The following is a 17,661-nucleotide window of genomic DNA, read 5'->3' as shown; positions in this document are numbered from 1 at the left end:
ATGTATAATATATGTACGTATACATTAGTCACCTGCAATAATAGGGTAGTTTCCTACTAGTCAAATCAGCTTCTTTTTAAGAACTGTCAAAACGATTTGCTAATATGGAATTACTATGAGATACTGAGGAGTGACGTCACGGTCAATTCATTTACTTTATATCTTTCTCTTTGACTTATTAAATAGAAATTATGTTTAAACACAACTACTGTCCATATTTTTCTTCGAATTACGTGGTGCTTTATTTCGTGCACTACATATAATATTTTATTTTAAGTATAGGAAACTAGCCTATACCAGGTGGCGATGATGATGATGAGTATTTATTCTATTAAGTAAATAGTATTTTATACCGCTTTACGAGTTGTTAAAAAAAAATCAATCAGGTCATACATTCAAAATGTATTAAAACTTTCTTTCTCTTGCTATAATTATTCAACAAAATACTATAATATACAAATGAATGATATATTATTACGATAATTCCTAACCCCCTTATTCATAAACGTTCACTAAAGTTATCAAGCCGGTAAAGTTCGTTTGTCCCTTTCGAACAACAACGTTCGACAGTTTGACAAACGAACTTTATCGGCTTGATAACTTTAGTGTACGTTTATGAATAAGGGGGTAAGTATGCAAAAGCATGCCTTGAATTAAATATTTTTTTACAATTTCTCGGTACAATTAGCTAATAATAGTTATTTGTTATACAAGGGGGCAAAGTTGTATTTTAACGCCGAGTGTGGAATTGAAAAACGAGCAAGTGAAAGGATTCTATAGTTCGAGAATAGAATCCTGAACTTGCAAGTTTTTTAACACACGAGAAGTAAAATACATTTGCACCCGAGTGTAACACAAAACTTTTCCCCTCACTATAACGAGGAAACTACAACGCAAAAAATGCGTTTATCACTGCTTCCAGTAGTTCCACAGGTGGTAAATCATCTTTATTACTAGACTCACCTACTTTTATCAATTTTAAAGCAGTTAATTTGACTTTATTCAAGGTCAAATCACTTTACCCACTAGTGGATAAAATGCGTTTTTACCCGCTGGTATTAAAGGACAATACACGTGTTTCCGAGCTAGTGAGGGGAAAAATAAATACACGATATTAATATTTTTCGTTAAGCTTTTAGGCAAAAGGTATACAAATAAAGTGCATTCCAAATTGTGTCTCACACACTAAAAAAATTTACGTTACCACAAAGTAAGTTTGATTTTCTTACTTTTCCAACAGTTTTTTATTCCTTCTTTCTTACGAACATATTTTTCCCCATTGACATAAACATTCCTTATTGTTCAGATCGTATGGGACGCCGTCAACAAGAGATGGCAGAACCTTGACTCTGACGGCGATGAATCCGCGTCGGCGCCGCCTCCGCCGCCGAAGACCGCAGACATCCCCGCCATGCAGTGAGTACATCACAGATAACTCTGTATATGGGCAAAGAGGATCGAGTATTATACAGAGTGGGGCCTGTAACAAAGGCGAAAAATTGAACTCTAGGCTATTCTCCTTATACTGATCAACATTTGTTCGGCGACTTTTAAAAATAACTTGTATTTTGATTTTTATCGTTATCACCCTTGAAAGTTTTTTCTAAGAGGTAATATATTGCGAATTCTGTTAAATCTAAAGTGTGACAGACAACGTCAATGACAATAATAATGGCGTACATTGAAGCTAATATTTATTTTGTATGAAAAATTAAAAATTTAAAGACTTCATAATTTTTAAAAGTCACTGAACAAATGTCTATCAGTATAAGGAGAATAGCCTACAGTTCAATTCTTCGCCTTTGTTACAGTACAGGCCCCACTCTGTAGAGAGTTACTGTCAAAGTAAAGTGTATAATCACAGTGCATAGACTGCCATCTCTTAACACAGGCTTAAAACTTTTGAACCTCAGTTTTGACAATTTGGCCCATATTTTTAGCTTGATATGTTTTAAAATGTCAAATATTAATATTAGCGCTATCTAGCCGAGCGTTCCCTAAAGGTGTAACGCAATCTAGGCCACCGTACCTTTTCCTCTATGGCTTTGAGGTACGTTTTTTTCTTAGACCTTATCCGTCTATACGGAGTTACATATCGTCACTACTCTGAAAAAAACTTGTATCTTCTTCTGTCAATGAAAATAATATTGTAGTAAGTATGTATGGAACGCATAGAGACTTACAGCGTTTTCATTTTGAGGGGCAGTGTGAGATACGAGATTTTCCCAAAGTAGTGACGATGTCTTTGCTTTCCGTGACTGTAGGCTTAGTTGACTTGTCCAAGAAGGTCACTATAACATCTATTTATAATTTATTTGAACTTTCAGAACGTCGTCGCCACTGCAAGCGCCTCCCGCGGCCGGCCTGCCGCCCACGGCGCCTGTTTCCAATATTTTCAAAATGCAGAAGGGTAGACGTACGTACCATATTGCTATAGGCTATTTGACCTTTATAATTACTAGATATTATTGAAAAAATATTATTATTTTGACGTGTAACAGTGAAAAATATCTTATACCTTTAAACGAGCAATTCTTGTATATTTATTTATTTATATATGTATATATCGACGAACTCGGAAACATCTCTAACGATTTCGCTGAAATTTGTTATGTGAGGGTCTTCGGGGGTGAAAAATCGATCTAGCTTAGCTTTAGATCCCGGAAAACGCGTATTTTCGAGTTATGCGTTTTTCTTTTGTGTTAGTAAACGCAAAATATGGTCGTTAATTTCGCCGATCACGCATCGGCTGAGCGTAGCTCAGTCGTAAGAAATCCAATGTTCGCAGGCACATCGGAGGTGTCAGAATTTGGAATCCTTTTTTGTATTTATAAGGTGTGCATCAGAATGACTGACCAAAGTGGCAGATCGATGTTGGAGTACCATCAGCATTTACTACCTATTTGCTACTATTTACTACCTATATTGACATATTTGCTACCTAAGTTAAAAAAAAGATTTTCCAAAAATAGTGTGGGCAGTCATTCTGACGTCAGGATGACTGCCCAAACTGAGTATGTCGGGGTTGGACCCCCTAATTTGCAACAATGTATATACTATGATTTACTACCTATTTGCTACCTACACATATATTTTTTTCAGATTTTTTAGGTAAAAAATAACGATTTTATGAGCAAAGTATTATTTTTAGAGATTTCTTCCATAAAGTGGGCAGTCATTCTGACGTCAGGATGACTGCCCAAACTGAAAGTATGTCGGGGTTGGACCCCCTAATTTGCAACAATGTATATACTATGATTTACTACCTATTTGCTACCTACACATATATTTTTTTCAGATTTTTTAGGTAAAAAATAACGATTTTATGAGCAAAGTATTATTTTTAGAGATTTCTTCCATAAAGTGGGCAGTCATTCTGACGTCAGGATGACTGCCCAAACTGAGTATGTCGAGGTTGGTCCCCCTAATTTGCAACAATGTATGTACTATGATTTCCTACCTATTTGCTACGTGCACATATATTTTTTTCGGATTTTTTAGGCCAAGATTAACGATTTTATAGCAAAATAGTTTTTTTGTAGAAATGTGTTTCATAAAGTGGGCAGTCATACTTCAAGTTGGACCCCCTAATTTGCAACATTCTATGTCCTATGATTTACTACCCATTTGCCTACTTACATAATATATGTATGTTTTCAGATTTTTTTCAATATGAAAAATTGAATAAAATTAAATAAATATAGGCCCAAGGCCCCATTTTTGCCTACCTACATAATATTATGTATGTTTTCAGATTTTATTTATAAAAAAATTAAATGAAAATATATAAGTAGATATTATATGTAGGTAGCAAAGGTAGTAAATCATAGGACATAGAATGTTGCAAATTAGGGGGTCCAACTTGAAGTATGAACGACTGCCCACTTTATGAAACATATTTCTACAAAAAAACTATTTTGCTTATAAAATCGTTATTCCTTGCCTAAAAAATCCGAAAAAAATATATGTGCAGGTAGCAAATAGGTAGTAAATCATAGTACATACATTGTTGCAAATTAGGGGGTCCAACCTCGACATACTCAGTTTGGGCAGTCATCCTGACGTCAGAATGACTGCCCACTTTATGGAAGAAATCTCTAAAAATAATACTTTGCTCATAAAATCGATATCTTTTACCTAAAAAAATCTGAAAAAAATATATGTGTAGGTAGCAAATAGGTAGTAAATCATAGTATATACATTGTTGCAAATTAGGGGCTCCAACCCCGACATACTCAGTTTGGGCAGTCATCCTGACGTCAGAATGACTGCCCACATTATTTTTGGAAAATCTTTTTTCCAACTTAGGTAGCAAATATGTCAGTATAGGTAGTAAATAGTAGCAAATAGGTAGTAAATGCTGATGGTACTCCAACATCGATCTGCCACTTTGGTCAGTCATTCTGATGCACACATTTATAAGAGGTTTTTTTTAAATCTAAAGACGTGATATAGTAAAATAGAAGCGAGCGAAGCTCGGTCGCCCAGATATTAAAGTATAAAAAACAAACAATGAACTATTTGTAAATCTCCTTACAGATATAAAGAAATCGTACGTGGACGTGTTCAACCCGAGCGGCGCGCCGACGCGGCCCCTCCCGCCCGCGGCCGAGGTGCTCGGCCCCGGGCCCGCGCTCGGCGTCCCGCCTCAATACATGCTGCCTCAGCAGGTACATATTACTTTTAACTTAGATATTGCCTTTTCTAGACGAAAAAGCTTGAATAAGGCCCGTCGAATCAGACTGGAAGGAACGCGGGGTCAATAGGAAGAAATGGAAAGATCGTGTAGGGGCATTTTCGCGATAAAAGATTCAAAAACTTTTTTGTCCTGTAAATTTAATGTTTTTCCTCCTCAGAATCACGAGCCCTTTCTATCCTACTAACTTAGGCACTGGTCCCATCGCGAGCTAGCAAGCTATCAGCTGTCGGCTATAAAAACGAACACAAGATAAGCTTTCCCGTGTAAATAAAAGAGACACGGCGATATTAATAGCTCACCGCTGGGCGAGTAACTATAAACATCGCCGTGTCTCTTTTATTTACACGGGAGTGCTTATCTTTTGTTCGTTTTTATAGCCGATAGCTCATAGTTTACTAGCTCGCGGTGGGACCAGTGCCTTAAAAAAATTGTGATTCTTCTCACGAAAATGCCCGTAGGGGAGGGTGTCTTAGAGCAAGTAACGTATTAATTTCAATAGACCTACACAAAGTCGTCCGCAGCTACGCAAGCACGCATGCGCCCTGGATACGCGCTCGGTCCTCCGTCTCAATACATGCTACCTCAAGAAATACACATAAAGTTAGACATGTACTAATAGTACAAAAAACACGATTCCCTGCACTGTACTAGACCGAACTACTCCCAAATGATTCTGCTCTCTAGTACATTTAGTACACTCACACACGCGCAACAGAATGGGAGCGAAAGGAGCGAAGAGCCGAGGAGTGACAATGACAGCAAAGCGATCCGTGTGATCCGACCGAAACCTACCGAGAGCGCGCGAAAACGGCCGATCAGCTCTCGGCTAGTACGAGCGAGCGTTACTGTACGTCATATGCACAATTTATCTCTCGCTCTCTCGGTGTACTACTGTCCTAAATGTCCTAAAAGAACGAACTAGTACACTTCGGAGATCGTACTAGTTGGGAGCGATCTTTTCAGTGAACGAGCAGGCACAACTCTAACAGTCATAGCTATCACTGACCAGAGGCCTAACTATATATCGACGAAGCCCTGCGTAAGCGGGGCTCCTATTCTGTGCAGTTTGGCCTTCGGCCATTTGAAGATACATACCTATAATGAACCGAACCTACAGGTATACCTGTACATTTAGCGTTTTAGACCACTTGCGACTATACAGATATAGTGCGAAAAGAATTTCCTTCGATTTTTTACGGAAACGTGTCATACTATTTCAGTCAGTGTCAGTACAAGACTTACTGACACTGAACTAGCATGACAAATACGAACGTTTCCGGAAAAATACGATGAAAAATATTTTAGCACTACATCTGTACACGTTTTGAAATAAAATATGTTTTATCCAACATGCAATCAGGAGGCGGAGTCAGTGAATGGCTATTAACAGGTATTTACACAGATTTACAAAACCAGAGCTCAACGAGGGTGCGGTGTGCTGATGACGGGAGGACTTACGGAACTAACTTGTTCCGTCTATTGTCCTTTGAGTCGTCGGCAACCCGAACCCTCCTTAGAACTTGTACACTCCTTTTTGCTGTGAACTTAACACAGCAAAAGGGAATGTACAAGTTTCTAATGGGGTGGCAACGGGCATGTGACTCTGTTTGAGTTGCAGGCGTCCATAGGTTACGGTGACCGCTTTACATCAGTATGCTTGTTTGCCACCGACGTAGTATTAAAAAAAATTACTTAAGAAGAAGACACATTCTTCTCTCTTGGAATCATAGAAGAATAAGTAAGGGAAGAGTTATATTATAACTCCATACATTAGTAAGTGCGGGTTATTTGTAGTGACATCTAGCGACAATCACGCGTCAAATACCTTATCAGTACTGCTACTTGTCAATAGATGTCGCGACGAACGAAGAGTCTAATGCTCACCACTTTTTTTTTATACTACGTCGGTGGCAAACAATTAAGCATACGGCCCGCCTGATGTAAAGCGGTCACCGTAACCTATGGACGCCTGCAACTAAACAGTGTCACAAGCGCGTTGCCACCCTATTAGAAACTTGTACACTCCCTTTTGCTGTGTTAAGTACACAGCAAAAAGGAATGTACAATTTCTAAGGAGGGAGGGAGGGAGGGGTTTTTTAGCTAATATTACAATAGTATTAATTAGTATTCTGTTTTCAATTCCTTCTACTTGTAATATAAGTTGTGAACTGTTCTAATATTCTTTTTTGGCAGACGAGACACTGTCGACACCTAGTATCGAATAGTGGTACTGATAATTTACGCTATTTGACGCGTGATTGTCGCTAGATGTCACTACAAATATCCCGCATTTACTGAGTTACAACAATTCCCTTATTTATTCCTCTATGTTTGGAATTTAAATTTGCTCTCATTCTTTCCTAGAAGGGAAGAAAAGTGACATTTTTATCCCTCATAGCGTAGAAAAGACCCAGTGATGTGAAAATATTTAAAACTTGACTAGATACTAGGGATGTACCGACTATTGATTTGGCCGACTAGGCCGACTACCGACTAGTCGGCTAGTCGGCCAAAACATAATTTTCAACTAAATTCACATTTTGAATGTCATTTTTGGTTCTACGTTCGCGCTTCTTATGATTTTTTACAGGTTCAAAGGTTCATGCTAATATTTATATACATCTTCCATTTTTAACAAGCGGCTTGGCTTAGTGGGTAGTGATCCTGCCTATGAAATCTGTAATCCTAGGTAGGAAATTTATTTCTGTGATGATTACAGAAATTTGTTGTTTTGACAAAGAAAGGAATTACGAATAGGTACATAATGCAACCATAATTTTCAGCTGATAATTTAGTTTTGTACGGTTTTTCTATCAGTAATGAAGTGCCGACTAATCGGCCTCTTTTGCCGACTAATCGCCGACTAGAAATGTGGCCGGATATTCGTCTTTCCCGACTAGTCGGCGACTAGTTGGTACATCCCTACTAGATACTCAACTCATACATTTAATTTTCACAAAAATCTTTTAAATTCATTCTCTTTGTATCGCATAGAGACACCGTGCACTTCAGACATGACAAGGCGTACCGACTGTTTAGCCACAGTATAATAAAGAGCACTATCGTACAGTATGGCCACTCCCGCTCCCCGCTAAAAGTGCCTCCCACCCCCTCTCGGCTACCTCACAGTTACCGCCTGTCAAAAACGCGAACAGTCTACCTGTCATATCTCACTTATACAAGCATGGTACGCGTTCACCTACACGAGCTTAGAATGTGTGCTAGGAACGCGCCTCTTTCATATATTTGAATGCCAGTGTCCGAGATGTGATTTAGGCGTACTGACTGGCCATAAATAAGTTTCGCAATTTTTTTTTATTCATTTCTTTTTTTTTTGTTGCAGACATTCGATCCGTCTCAATCGCAGCCCGATGATACCACCTACAACAGTGGCTACTGAAGCCCACCGATCTCCACTAGGCCACGTCTCGCCGCAAACGTCTCATAGCCGACGGATTTTCACGTCATGACGTATATACACGTCATGACGGATATACACGTCAACGGTTATACATGTCTCTCAAGTATTAGGGACATGACCAATGGAGTCTAGTGAATGGTAATGACGATTATACACGTCACACAGCTAATGGACGCTTACAGGATCTTCACGTCGCGATGGTTATTGACATCTTGGCCGACAAATACACCTATAAACGCCTCAGACGGATTTTCTTGTCACCTCGGATATACACGTAGTGATAGATATGATACGACAATATATGGCACTAGTTCCACCGCGAGCTAGTAAGCTATGAGCTATCGGCTATAAAAACGAACAAAAGATAATCAATCCTGTGTAAATAAAAGAGACACGGCGATGTTTATAGTTACTCGCCCAGCGGTGAGCTATCAATATCGCCGTGTCTCTTTTATTTGCATGAGAGTGCTTATCTTTTGTTCGTTTTCATAGCCGATAGCTCATAGCTTACTAGCTCGCGGTGGGACCAGTGCCTAAACTAAGGATTTTTCACGATACGAGGATACTAGTTAAAGTGTAGCAAAAATACTATAGGTACTGTTGATCTGTCGAAAACCATCGATGCAATTTGACTAGGAAATAGTACTTAAGTATAAATATTCAACTTAATTTTTTTTAAATATCTTGAAATTTTTGGCTTTTAGCGAATTACCAGTATTTTTGTCACATTTGTTTTCATTTGTATGTCGTATAGCATGTTCGTGTCACGGATATATACATATTATGACCCGATCTCGACGCTTGGTCATAACTGCAGTCCTAAGTCAGATTTTAATATAGCATATATTTGACAGGCAAATAATTTCAGGAAAAAAAATATGTCACCGATATTATTTAGGCTCTAAAGCTGAGTTTAGACCTGCAAGCTATTGCTGCAAGTTGTAAGACGAAACTATAGATAAGAGGGAGTGGCAAATATCTGCATCTCTTTCTTGCATATCACAGAGAACCTCCTATAGAGTACTAATATTGTAAATTTTGTGCACGGTACAAATCACCAGTGCTTGGGGAGCGAGGAGCGGAAGGGGAATGTGTTTAGGGCGCTGCGATTGGTCGTTTCAAGGACGGCGGGCAGTCGCGCCAGATAAAAAGAGACAGAAGTATGACTGTCCCTCTACTGTCGCGTAAGTAGCCAGTGTAAGTTGACCTATGCCGGCTCTGAATAAATTATAAATATGACTTATTTGTGGAATGTAATGCCGTCTGTTTTTAAATTTGAGCTTGTTGTTACCTTTCCACACCATTTCACAATACAGGTGGACATATTTAAGGCATCAAAATACCCTTTTCAATTTTCTTATTGCGAAAAACACGCGCTGCTTTCGGGTCGGTTACTTGGTCGCTACTGATCGGGCACGGCGAGCGCCCGCGCTTATATCAGTGCAAATACAAGTAAGGCTGGTGACCGCGAGTCGTCTTGTAATGGATGTCTATATAGGGGTTGGTCTGTGTTGCATATACTTCTGTTTCAAAACTTGCAGCAATAACTTGCACGTCTAAACTCAGCTTAATGTTATAACAATGTACCAATTTTTATTTTCATGCCTTTTTTCGACAGGATTCAATAAATAAAAAGTTCCCTTCTCTGTTTTCCTGTGTTGCAAAAATATAAATTCAAAGTCAACTAGGTAATAGTTTTTTTTTGTCTTTTGGTATTTCGGGTTTAGTGTTTATTCTGCCCAAAATTAGGAGTATACAATAGACATGTCTACTAATTCGGACAAAAAGAAAACTCTTAACTTTTGATCTGCGATAAGAGGTTGACTCATACGATTACGTACACTTAACTTGAAGTTGAGTCACATAACCCTCAATATGTTCTTAACGTGTAAAGGTAAAAATGTAATTAAATAGTCCAGAACTGAGGTTATTTCTTATGACATATGAAACAGCCATACGAGAAATTGCGTGCGCTACTCGTGTCGATTTAAAACACTCCCTTCAGTCGTGTTTTAATTTATCGCCACTCGTTTCGAACTTCCTTTTTTACGCACTTGTATCATAATGTGCTATTTTGGTTGACTTCAATATATCCAAGTAGCCAAATTTTACCAAAATGACGGATGTTTCATTGTTTAAGTGCTCTTTTATATACACCAATAATACTAGTTATTAAATAATCATCTGTATAACAATAATAAATAAGAGTTTCAGCCTTCGACTGCAATATTATATACATACTTGTAGTTTTTAAATTTGCAATCGTACAAAATGTATTGTTCAATTATTGACAGTTCATTGTAAAACGAAGAAAGAGGCATGAACACAATACTTTTCATAAAATAAATACACATATAAAATAAAATAAAACAGTAATATTAGACCACTTAGAACGCTACGCCTAATAAATAAAACGTACAATTTTTAACCTTATTGTAATTCATCACAAAAACTGCGCGTCTATAGTCGTCCTTGGCATCCAAAGGGTTAATTTTTAAAAAGCGTTGACGCGATTTTGTCTACATACATTCTGTGGCCTCTTCTTACCGTGCAATAACTATAACTCCATTTTTCTTCTAAGATACATGTATACTATTCAATTTTCGATATCTTCATCCATATAGAAGGCTCAGGCTTCGGTAAAGACATAAATGTTACCATTTTCTTAAATAATATAGCAATAAATATAATCGCGTAATTTTTACATAACGTTTGTGAATTACATAATCCTTTTGACGGTAAAAGACGTTTTCATCACACCCGCACTTTATGTGCTATTGCACGCAGGTGGAGCGTGAGTTATAGAAAAATCGTTCTCCCAAGGGAATAATGAAATTTCTTGTGCCGTACTTAACTTTTTTACATCTATTTACATATTTTTTACATTGCGAGTGTGATGAAAAACATTGTTTAACTCGGGGAGTATGAATATTACTAACTCGAGTCTTAAGCCGAGCGATTTAACTTACTCTCGTTAGTAATATTCAACTTCCTCCCCTTGTTGCACAATGTTACTATTTTTGACGTCCGTTGTGTTAAGATAGATCTTTGGCGATCACGATATTTTAGATTCTAACTGTGCAATAAATAAAATATAGCAAATTTAATGTTTTTTTGTGGATAAATAATGTAATTTTCAAAAGTTATGTATATATTTACCGCGTAAGGAACTACGTTAAAGCAATACGTCTGTTAAATTAAAGGAAGTAATCATAGTAACGCATGTGGGAACTGCAAGGGGTGTCAAAAAATATGAGCTGTATGTTTAGTTTTTTTTTCGATATAGATAAATCGAAAAAATGTGGTCGCAAACTTGTATGTCTTGAAATCTTCCTGTGAGTTACGAAATTATGGAAGTTAAAAGTATTAGAATCCTTTTTTATTTACTCCATATTGTTTTTTTGTCTAAATGAGTATTTTGCGTTTATTTCGCCCAAAACCCAAAAAAGTAGAATTTTGAAGCGTCATTGTGTACAGGGTGATTTACAATAACGGTCAATAATGTAATACTCGTACCTATACAATAGAGAATACATTTTGCCTCAAAAAATAATACAGACAATTTTTGAGGTCGCGCCTTAATGCCTCAATAAAGTTTAAGTAAAAAAAAATGTTTACGTATCATATTATTAGCATTGTAGCGATCAGAACTTTTCTATTAGTAATATTTGTCTCGTAGTAAGATCAAATCAATAATAAGATAAGACCATGCAATAATTAGATAAGTTTACAATTGCCTATATTTAGGAAACATAATCATGACATTCATGATTTCATTAAACTCTAAGTGATATTTATAGTAGCCATCAGATGGGCCATTTTTTTCAAAGTTGGACAACTGTTTTTGTAACATTGGTATTTTTATGCGATTCATAACTACTCAGAATCTCGAGGTCTTTCGATCCTGATAGGAGAAAGAAAATTCCTAAGATTTCCATACATTTCTCAAACCTTTAACGCCATACAAAATGAATGAAAAATGGTAACGGAATGGGGAAAAAACCTTGGGACACTTTTTTCTCTTATAGGGATTGAAAGAGCTCGCGATTCTCAGTGGAAACCATAAAATTTCCAAATCCAAAAAAGTGGGGTGGACAACTTTGAAAAAAAATGGCCCAAATACAGTAGAGCGGGCAAGGTGCTCACAAATATCGGAACACGCCTCTATTATACCAAAGCACACCTCGGACACTGGCGATCACATATATGAAAGAGGCGCGTTCCTACGCGCACAGTCTAAGCTCGTGTAGGCGAACGCGTACCATGCTTGTGAGAGTTGTAAGATATGACAGGTCGACTGGTCGCGTTCTTGACTGGCGATTACTGTGCGGTAACCGAGAGCGGGTGGGCGGCACTTTCAGCGGTTAGCGGGAGTGGCCATACTGTACGATAGTACTCTTTATCATAGTGTGACCAAAGCGTCAAAGAGCGTGTATCGATATTTGTAAGCCCACTTAGATATATTACGTGACTGCACGTGAAGTTTACTATGTCTCCATTTTAAAATTTCTGGTCATATTTTGAGTCACCCTGTATATAATTGATGTTTAAACGTAAGTCATAACGACACTTTTAGTTTCACACATGCGACAGCCTTAAATTGAATGATTGTGATAATTCAGAAATATAATTTATTAACAATAACAAATAACAACTGTTTTTGTCTGGAGTTGCAAGCGTCCATAAGCTACGGTGCCGGCTTACCATCTGGCGGGCCGTATGCTTATTTGCTATGCGGTATAAAACTACTAGAATGTTATCGTCAATACAATGTAGCAGATTTTTTTCTGAATTATCTCAAAATATGTTACACAATTTAATAATAAAATACAAATAATCTTATGATACAGCCTGTAATAATCTAGCCTAGGCAGTTTTATTGTGTGTACGGAATTATGGATGGACAATGACTAAACATGTGTGTTTGTCAATTTTCGTCTGTTTGAATTTAGTCCAAATCAGACGAAAATCAAATTTGAATAACACAGTATTTTTACGGAAACGTTTGAACGTGTCATGCTATTTCAGTCAGTCTCAGTACAAGACGTACTGGCACTGTCTGAACTAGCGTGACAAATACGAATGTTTCCGGAAAAATATAAAAATTTTACCTTCCAATAAAATTTGTATTATTTTGCCTGGTATATCCGAGGTCTTTATAGAGAGTACGTCGTAGACGTCGCATCGGACCGATAGATGGCGCCATCGTTCGTTGTAAGTCGCTCCGGCGTCTCACCGCCGCGATGTTGGTAGTCCCGTTTTTCCCCACCTGCAACACAAGGCCCCCCGCGCCCCGACTCGCCACCAGCCACCCTCATTGTTGAGGAGAAGTGCCGACGGTATATTAAGCCTACCAGGAAGGCATCACTCAGACCTCGGATATACCAGGCAAAATAATACAAATTTTATTGGAAGGTAAAATTTTTATATTATTTGTGCCGTTTGTATATCCGAGGTCTTTATAGAGACCTGTTTATTATCTCCTGGTGGCGAGTCAGCTGGCGCGCAAGCCTTTGGTAGCCCTATTGGCATAGCATAGAAGAATAAGTGAATCAGTTGAACCGATTTGACAGATGTATCAGTCGAAATAGCCTTCGATCCGCGAATATCTCGGTGCCAGAAACGCATAAAGAGATTTTCGTGATGACGTTTAGCTTTAGTCAGCGAATAGTTAGAGAAATGACATTATTATACATCGCAGATCAAAACCAAAAAAGAAAGATGTAGGCGAGGCTGACTTGAACAAGATACAAAAACCTTAGATACACTATTATTATTAACAGACACGTTATTTTATCAGGTTATAAACCCAATTTCAGACACAAAGTGTGGAAATTAACTGTAAAAGTAGTGTAACTATCTGTACTGTAGCAGGGTAACGTAATTGATACTGCTTTTGTCAACCCTTCGTAAAAATTATCTAAATCAATATTAGCTTTGATATGACTATTTAAAGTCCAACGTCTTACGTCCATATCAAACACAGAAAAAGGTCATCACTCACGTGCCCAAGGGCTATTTGTTACAATACTGGTATTTTCGATCAGACTATTTCGCGTCAAGCGAGCGCGGTTGCAAGCGAGACTCCTGAACTCTGAACTCTTTTTAGTGAGGGCATTTGAGGATACCGATCGCTCGGTAAGACTAGCCTAGAAGATGAAAAGTACGAGCGCTGTCGATTGCTACTACACTGGACGGAGGTATCAGTCGATTTCTTTAAGTCAGTCATTGACTCTTAGGGTAATCCATTACCTAATCCAAAACCCGATGCGACGGATTTCTACTTCGTGCAATGAAGGTCGACAGAGTAGACTGAGAGGTGGAGACGTCAGTGTCGCATCGCTGGTGGTTGCTGAACACGTCGTGGTAGCAGGTCAAGGGGTGAATTTAACACCGCCACACATGCGCGCTTTAAGAGCGTAGGCGGAGCGCAATAATGGCGGTGCACCGCACTAACGCTGGCGTTGCGCCCAGTGGGCGCTAGCGGGAACGAACAAGCGCTGATAGCGAGCGCAACGCGCGCGGGACGCGAGCGGAATGCACGCGCATTAAGCGCGCTGATAGCGAAGCGGAATGCGCTTTATGTGTGGCGGAGGCTTAATACGTACCGATGTACGGCGTAATGCAGGGCTCTCGCAGACGAAGAGGTACGATGACGGGCGAAGCAGAAGAAGGCGAGGTCACCGAAGGTCACTTACTTGGCTCCCAGGGGGTGCATACTGACCTCGTACGACAGTCTGTTGGAGTCAGCAGTTACTGTCGTAGTTACTCGTAACAGAAGAGATGTAGTCCTGCCATCGTACAGCATAACATAACATACAACTGAACTGTGCATAGCATATAGTGCTATGCGAACCTTAAGCCGGCTGCATGTCACTTCAGTCGCCAGCGCCACCGCCTGTTGAAGATTATTCTCCATCGGAAGAGCTTTACTTCGTACAATGTTCCGATTATTGAAGGTCTTATCGGGCTGCAGATGCAAGCAAAACAGGGGCGATTGGCCTACAGCTATCGGCAGCTGTACGAGGTAATGCTGGAAACTGCAGCGGTGCAACCTTCCTCTGTAGACCACGAAAGTTGTGAAATTTATGAAATCAGGTTCTACGATCGAATCAAGCACTATATTAATTGAGTATAGTCGAGCCAGATGATAACTACTGAAGTACTCCTGAGTTCCTGGCCCCTTTCGCTTTGAGCTGGAATCTGAAGTTCACTAAGGCGAAGCAGGTTTATTTTTCCCAATTTGTTTATTAGAGGCTCGGCGAATAAGTTAATCTCTCGAATGGACAGGGGGCGCCACAAGCCTCCGGGAAATCGTCGTGTACTTGGAACCCCCGCGGCCAGATTGCCGATCGGTTTTGGTGTCCGCCCGGTAAACAGACGCACGCTCAGGATGCAGGACGCTGGCTCGAATTCAGATCTGGACATTCTGAAAGGGATTTTTTTTTTTTTTTTTTAATTCCGCAAACCTTTACGATGTCTTTGACCTACACAATGAGCGATGTACAGGAATCACAGGGTCTCCTCGCGAGGCGCCTCTCCGATTAGATAGCTCGCGAACATCGTCAGGACACCCTCGCAGCAGTGCGGCTCCTCGTCCGGTTATTGACGTCTTACCTCGTTCAACTATGGGTCTCCAAACCACGTTAGGACGTAGCATCTTAAGAATTTATCTGTTCTCACTTCGGCGACGGAGGAGTCCTTGGTCAAAATAGAGTGTAAATACAGTCGTACTTCACGGGAACTGGAAAGAGAAGAGTGGATACCATAGTGTACGGGATGTCAGCTGATAGCGGCGCCCGGCGTCACATTGGAGGGTAGTATCAGCCTGGTCAGCAACAGAGTCTGCAACGATACCGTAGCAGACGGAGCCTGGATAGTCGTGGTCGTGGCACCATTGTAGGGGAAGACAGTGTTCGCGGTGAGCGTGACATCTTAGGCGCGACGGGCGTTATCAGCGTGGCGGCTAGCAGCACCAAGGGCCCACATCAGCAATCTTACCAGCTTGTCACTGCAGCAGACGCTGTTATGTTCGGCGGTGAGATTGAGACGGCCGTCGTCAGCTCGAAAGGCGTCTCGATGCCCTGTCGCGTCGCGCAGTATCGTGCTCGGTGGCCCTCTCGAGGTCGCCGCCGTCAGCGCGGGAGGCACCGGCGCCAGCGTGGCAGTCAGCTACATCGGTGAACAGCATCAACAGAGTTCGCGGCGTCGTCACGGCAAACGCGGCAGGAAAGTTAGCGACGCCTTCGCGGCAGCCGCAGTATTGCGCTCGGTGGCGCGATGAAGGTCGCCGCGTCTGCAATCTTACCTCGTGCGATCGAGGCGACATCAAGGCGCCAGCATGAGCGTGTCGGCCGACGACACCGGTGGAAAACTTCAAGTAGCTTGCGGCGTTGTCACGGCAGACGCAGCAGAAGGATTGCGACGCCTGTGCAGCGGTTAACAGTATTACGCTCCGCATCACCACTGAGGCGCCAGCATAAGCGTGGCGGCCAGCAATACTGGTGGACAGCTTCGGCAGGGTCGCGTCTCGCGTCGTTGTCACGGCATATGAACGCTCTACATCACCATCGAGGCGCCAGCATAAGCGTGGCGGCCAGCGATACTGGTGGACAGCTTCAGCAGGATCGCGGCGTTGTCACGGCAGATGAGCTCGCTGCATCACCATCGAGGCGCCAGCATAAGCGTGGCGGCCAGCGATACTGGTGGACAGCTACAGCAGGTGGACAGTCAGCAGGATCGCGGCGTTGTCACGGCAGACGAACGCTCTGCATCACCATCGAGGCGCCAGCATAAGCGTGGCGGCCAGCGATATTGGTGGACAGCTTCAGCAGGCTCGCGGCGTTGTCAAGGCAGACGCACGCTCTGCATCACCATCGAGGCGCCAGCATAAGCGTGGCGGCCAGCGATACTGGTGGACAGCTTCAGCAGGATCGCGGCGTTGTCACGGCAGACGAACGCTCTGCATCGTCACCATCGAGGCGCCAGCATAAGCGTGGCGGCCAGCGATACTGGTGGACAGCTTCAGCAGGATCGCGGCGTTGTCACGGCAGACGAACGCTCTGCATCACCATCGAGGCGCCAGCATAAGCGTGGCGGCCAGCGATACTGGTGGACAGCTTCAGCAGGATCGCGGCGTTGTCACGGCAGACGAACGCTCTGCATCACCATCGAGGCGCCAGCATAAGCGTGGCGGCCAGCGATACTGGTGGACAGCTTCAGCAGGATCGCGGCGTTGTCACGGCAGACGAACGCTCTGCATCACCATCGAGGCGCCAGCATAAGCGTGGCGGCCAGCGATACTGGTGGACAGCTTCAGCAGGATCGCGGCGTTGTCACGGCAGACGAACGCTCTGCATCACCATCGAGGCGCCAGCATAAGCGTGGCGGCCAGCGATACTGGTGGACAGCTTCAGCAGGCTCGCGGCGTTGTGGCGGGGGCAGAAGGTGGCCGCGCTGGTAGCCTGCGTATTGACGACTGATCACTAACGGCACGGCGCTCGCGTCGGGGCAGCAGCAGACATACTTACAGCGTCGCACG

At 41.4% G+C, this 17,661-nt stretch overlaps 1 protein-coding gene across 2 annotated transcripts in view; it reads left to right on the top strand.

Moving 5' to 3' along the window:
- LOC125240746 (protein transport protein Sec16A) overlaps window positions 1-8,508 on the top strand; it is an 87,147-nt gene extending 78,639 nt beyond the window's left edge. For both annotated transcript variants that reach the window (XM_048148799.1, XM_048148798.1), the window contains 4 exons: window positions 1,307-1,416; window positions 2,328-2,416; window positions 4,540-4,670; window positions 8,043-8,508. In XM_048148799.1, coding sequence (XP_048004756.1) covers window positions 1,307-1,416; window positions 2,328-2,416; window positions 4,540-4,670; window positions 8,043-8,099 — 387 coding nt within the window. In that variant the 3' untranslated portion in view covers window positions 8,100-8,508. The remainder of the gene's footprint in view (window positions 1-1,306; window positions 1,417-2,327; window positions 2,417-4,539; window positions 4,671-8,042) is intronic.
- Window positions 8,509-17,661: the final 9,153 nt, after the last annotated feature.

The sequence above is a fragment of the Leguminivora glycinivorella genome, chromosome Z (assembly GCF_023078275.1).
Source record: "Leguminivora glycinivorella isolate SPB_JAAS2020 chromosome Z, LegGlyc_1.1, whole genome shotgun sequence".
NCBI lineage: Eukaryota > Metazoa > Arthropoda > Insecta > Lepidoptera > Tortricidae > Leguminivora > Leguminivora glycinivorella.
This window is presented reverse-complemented; position numbering and strand designations above follow the sequence as displayed.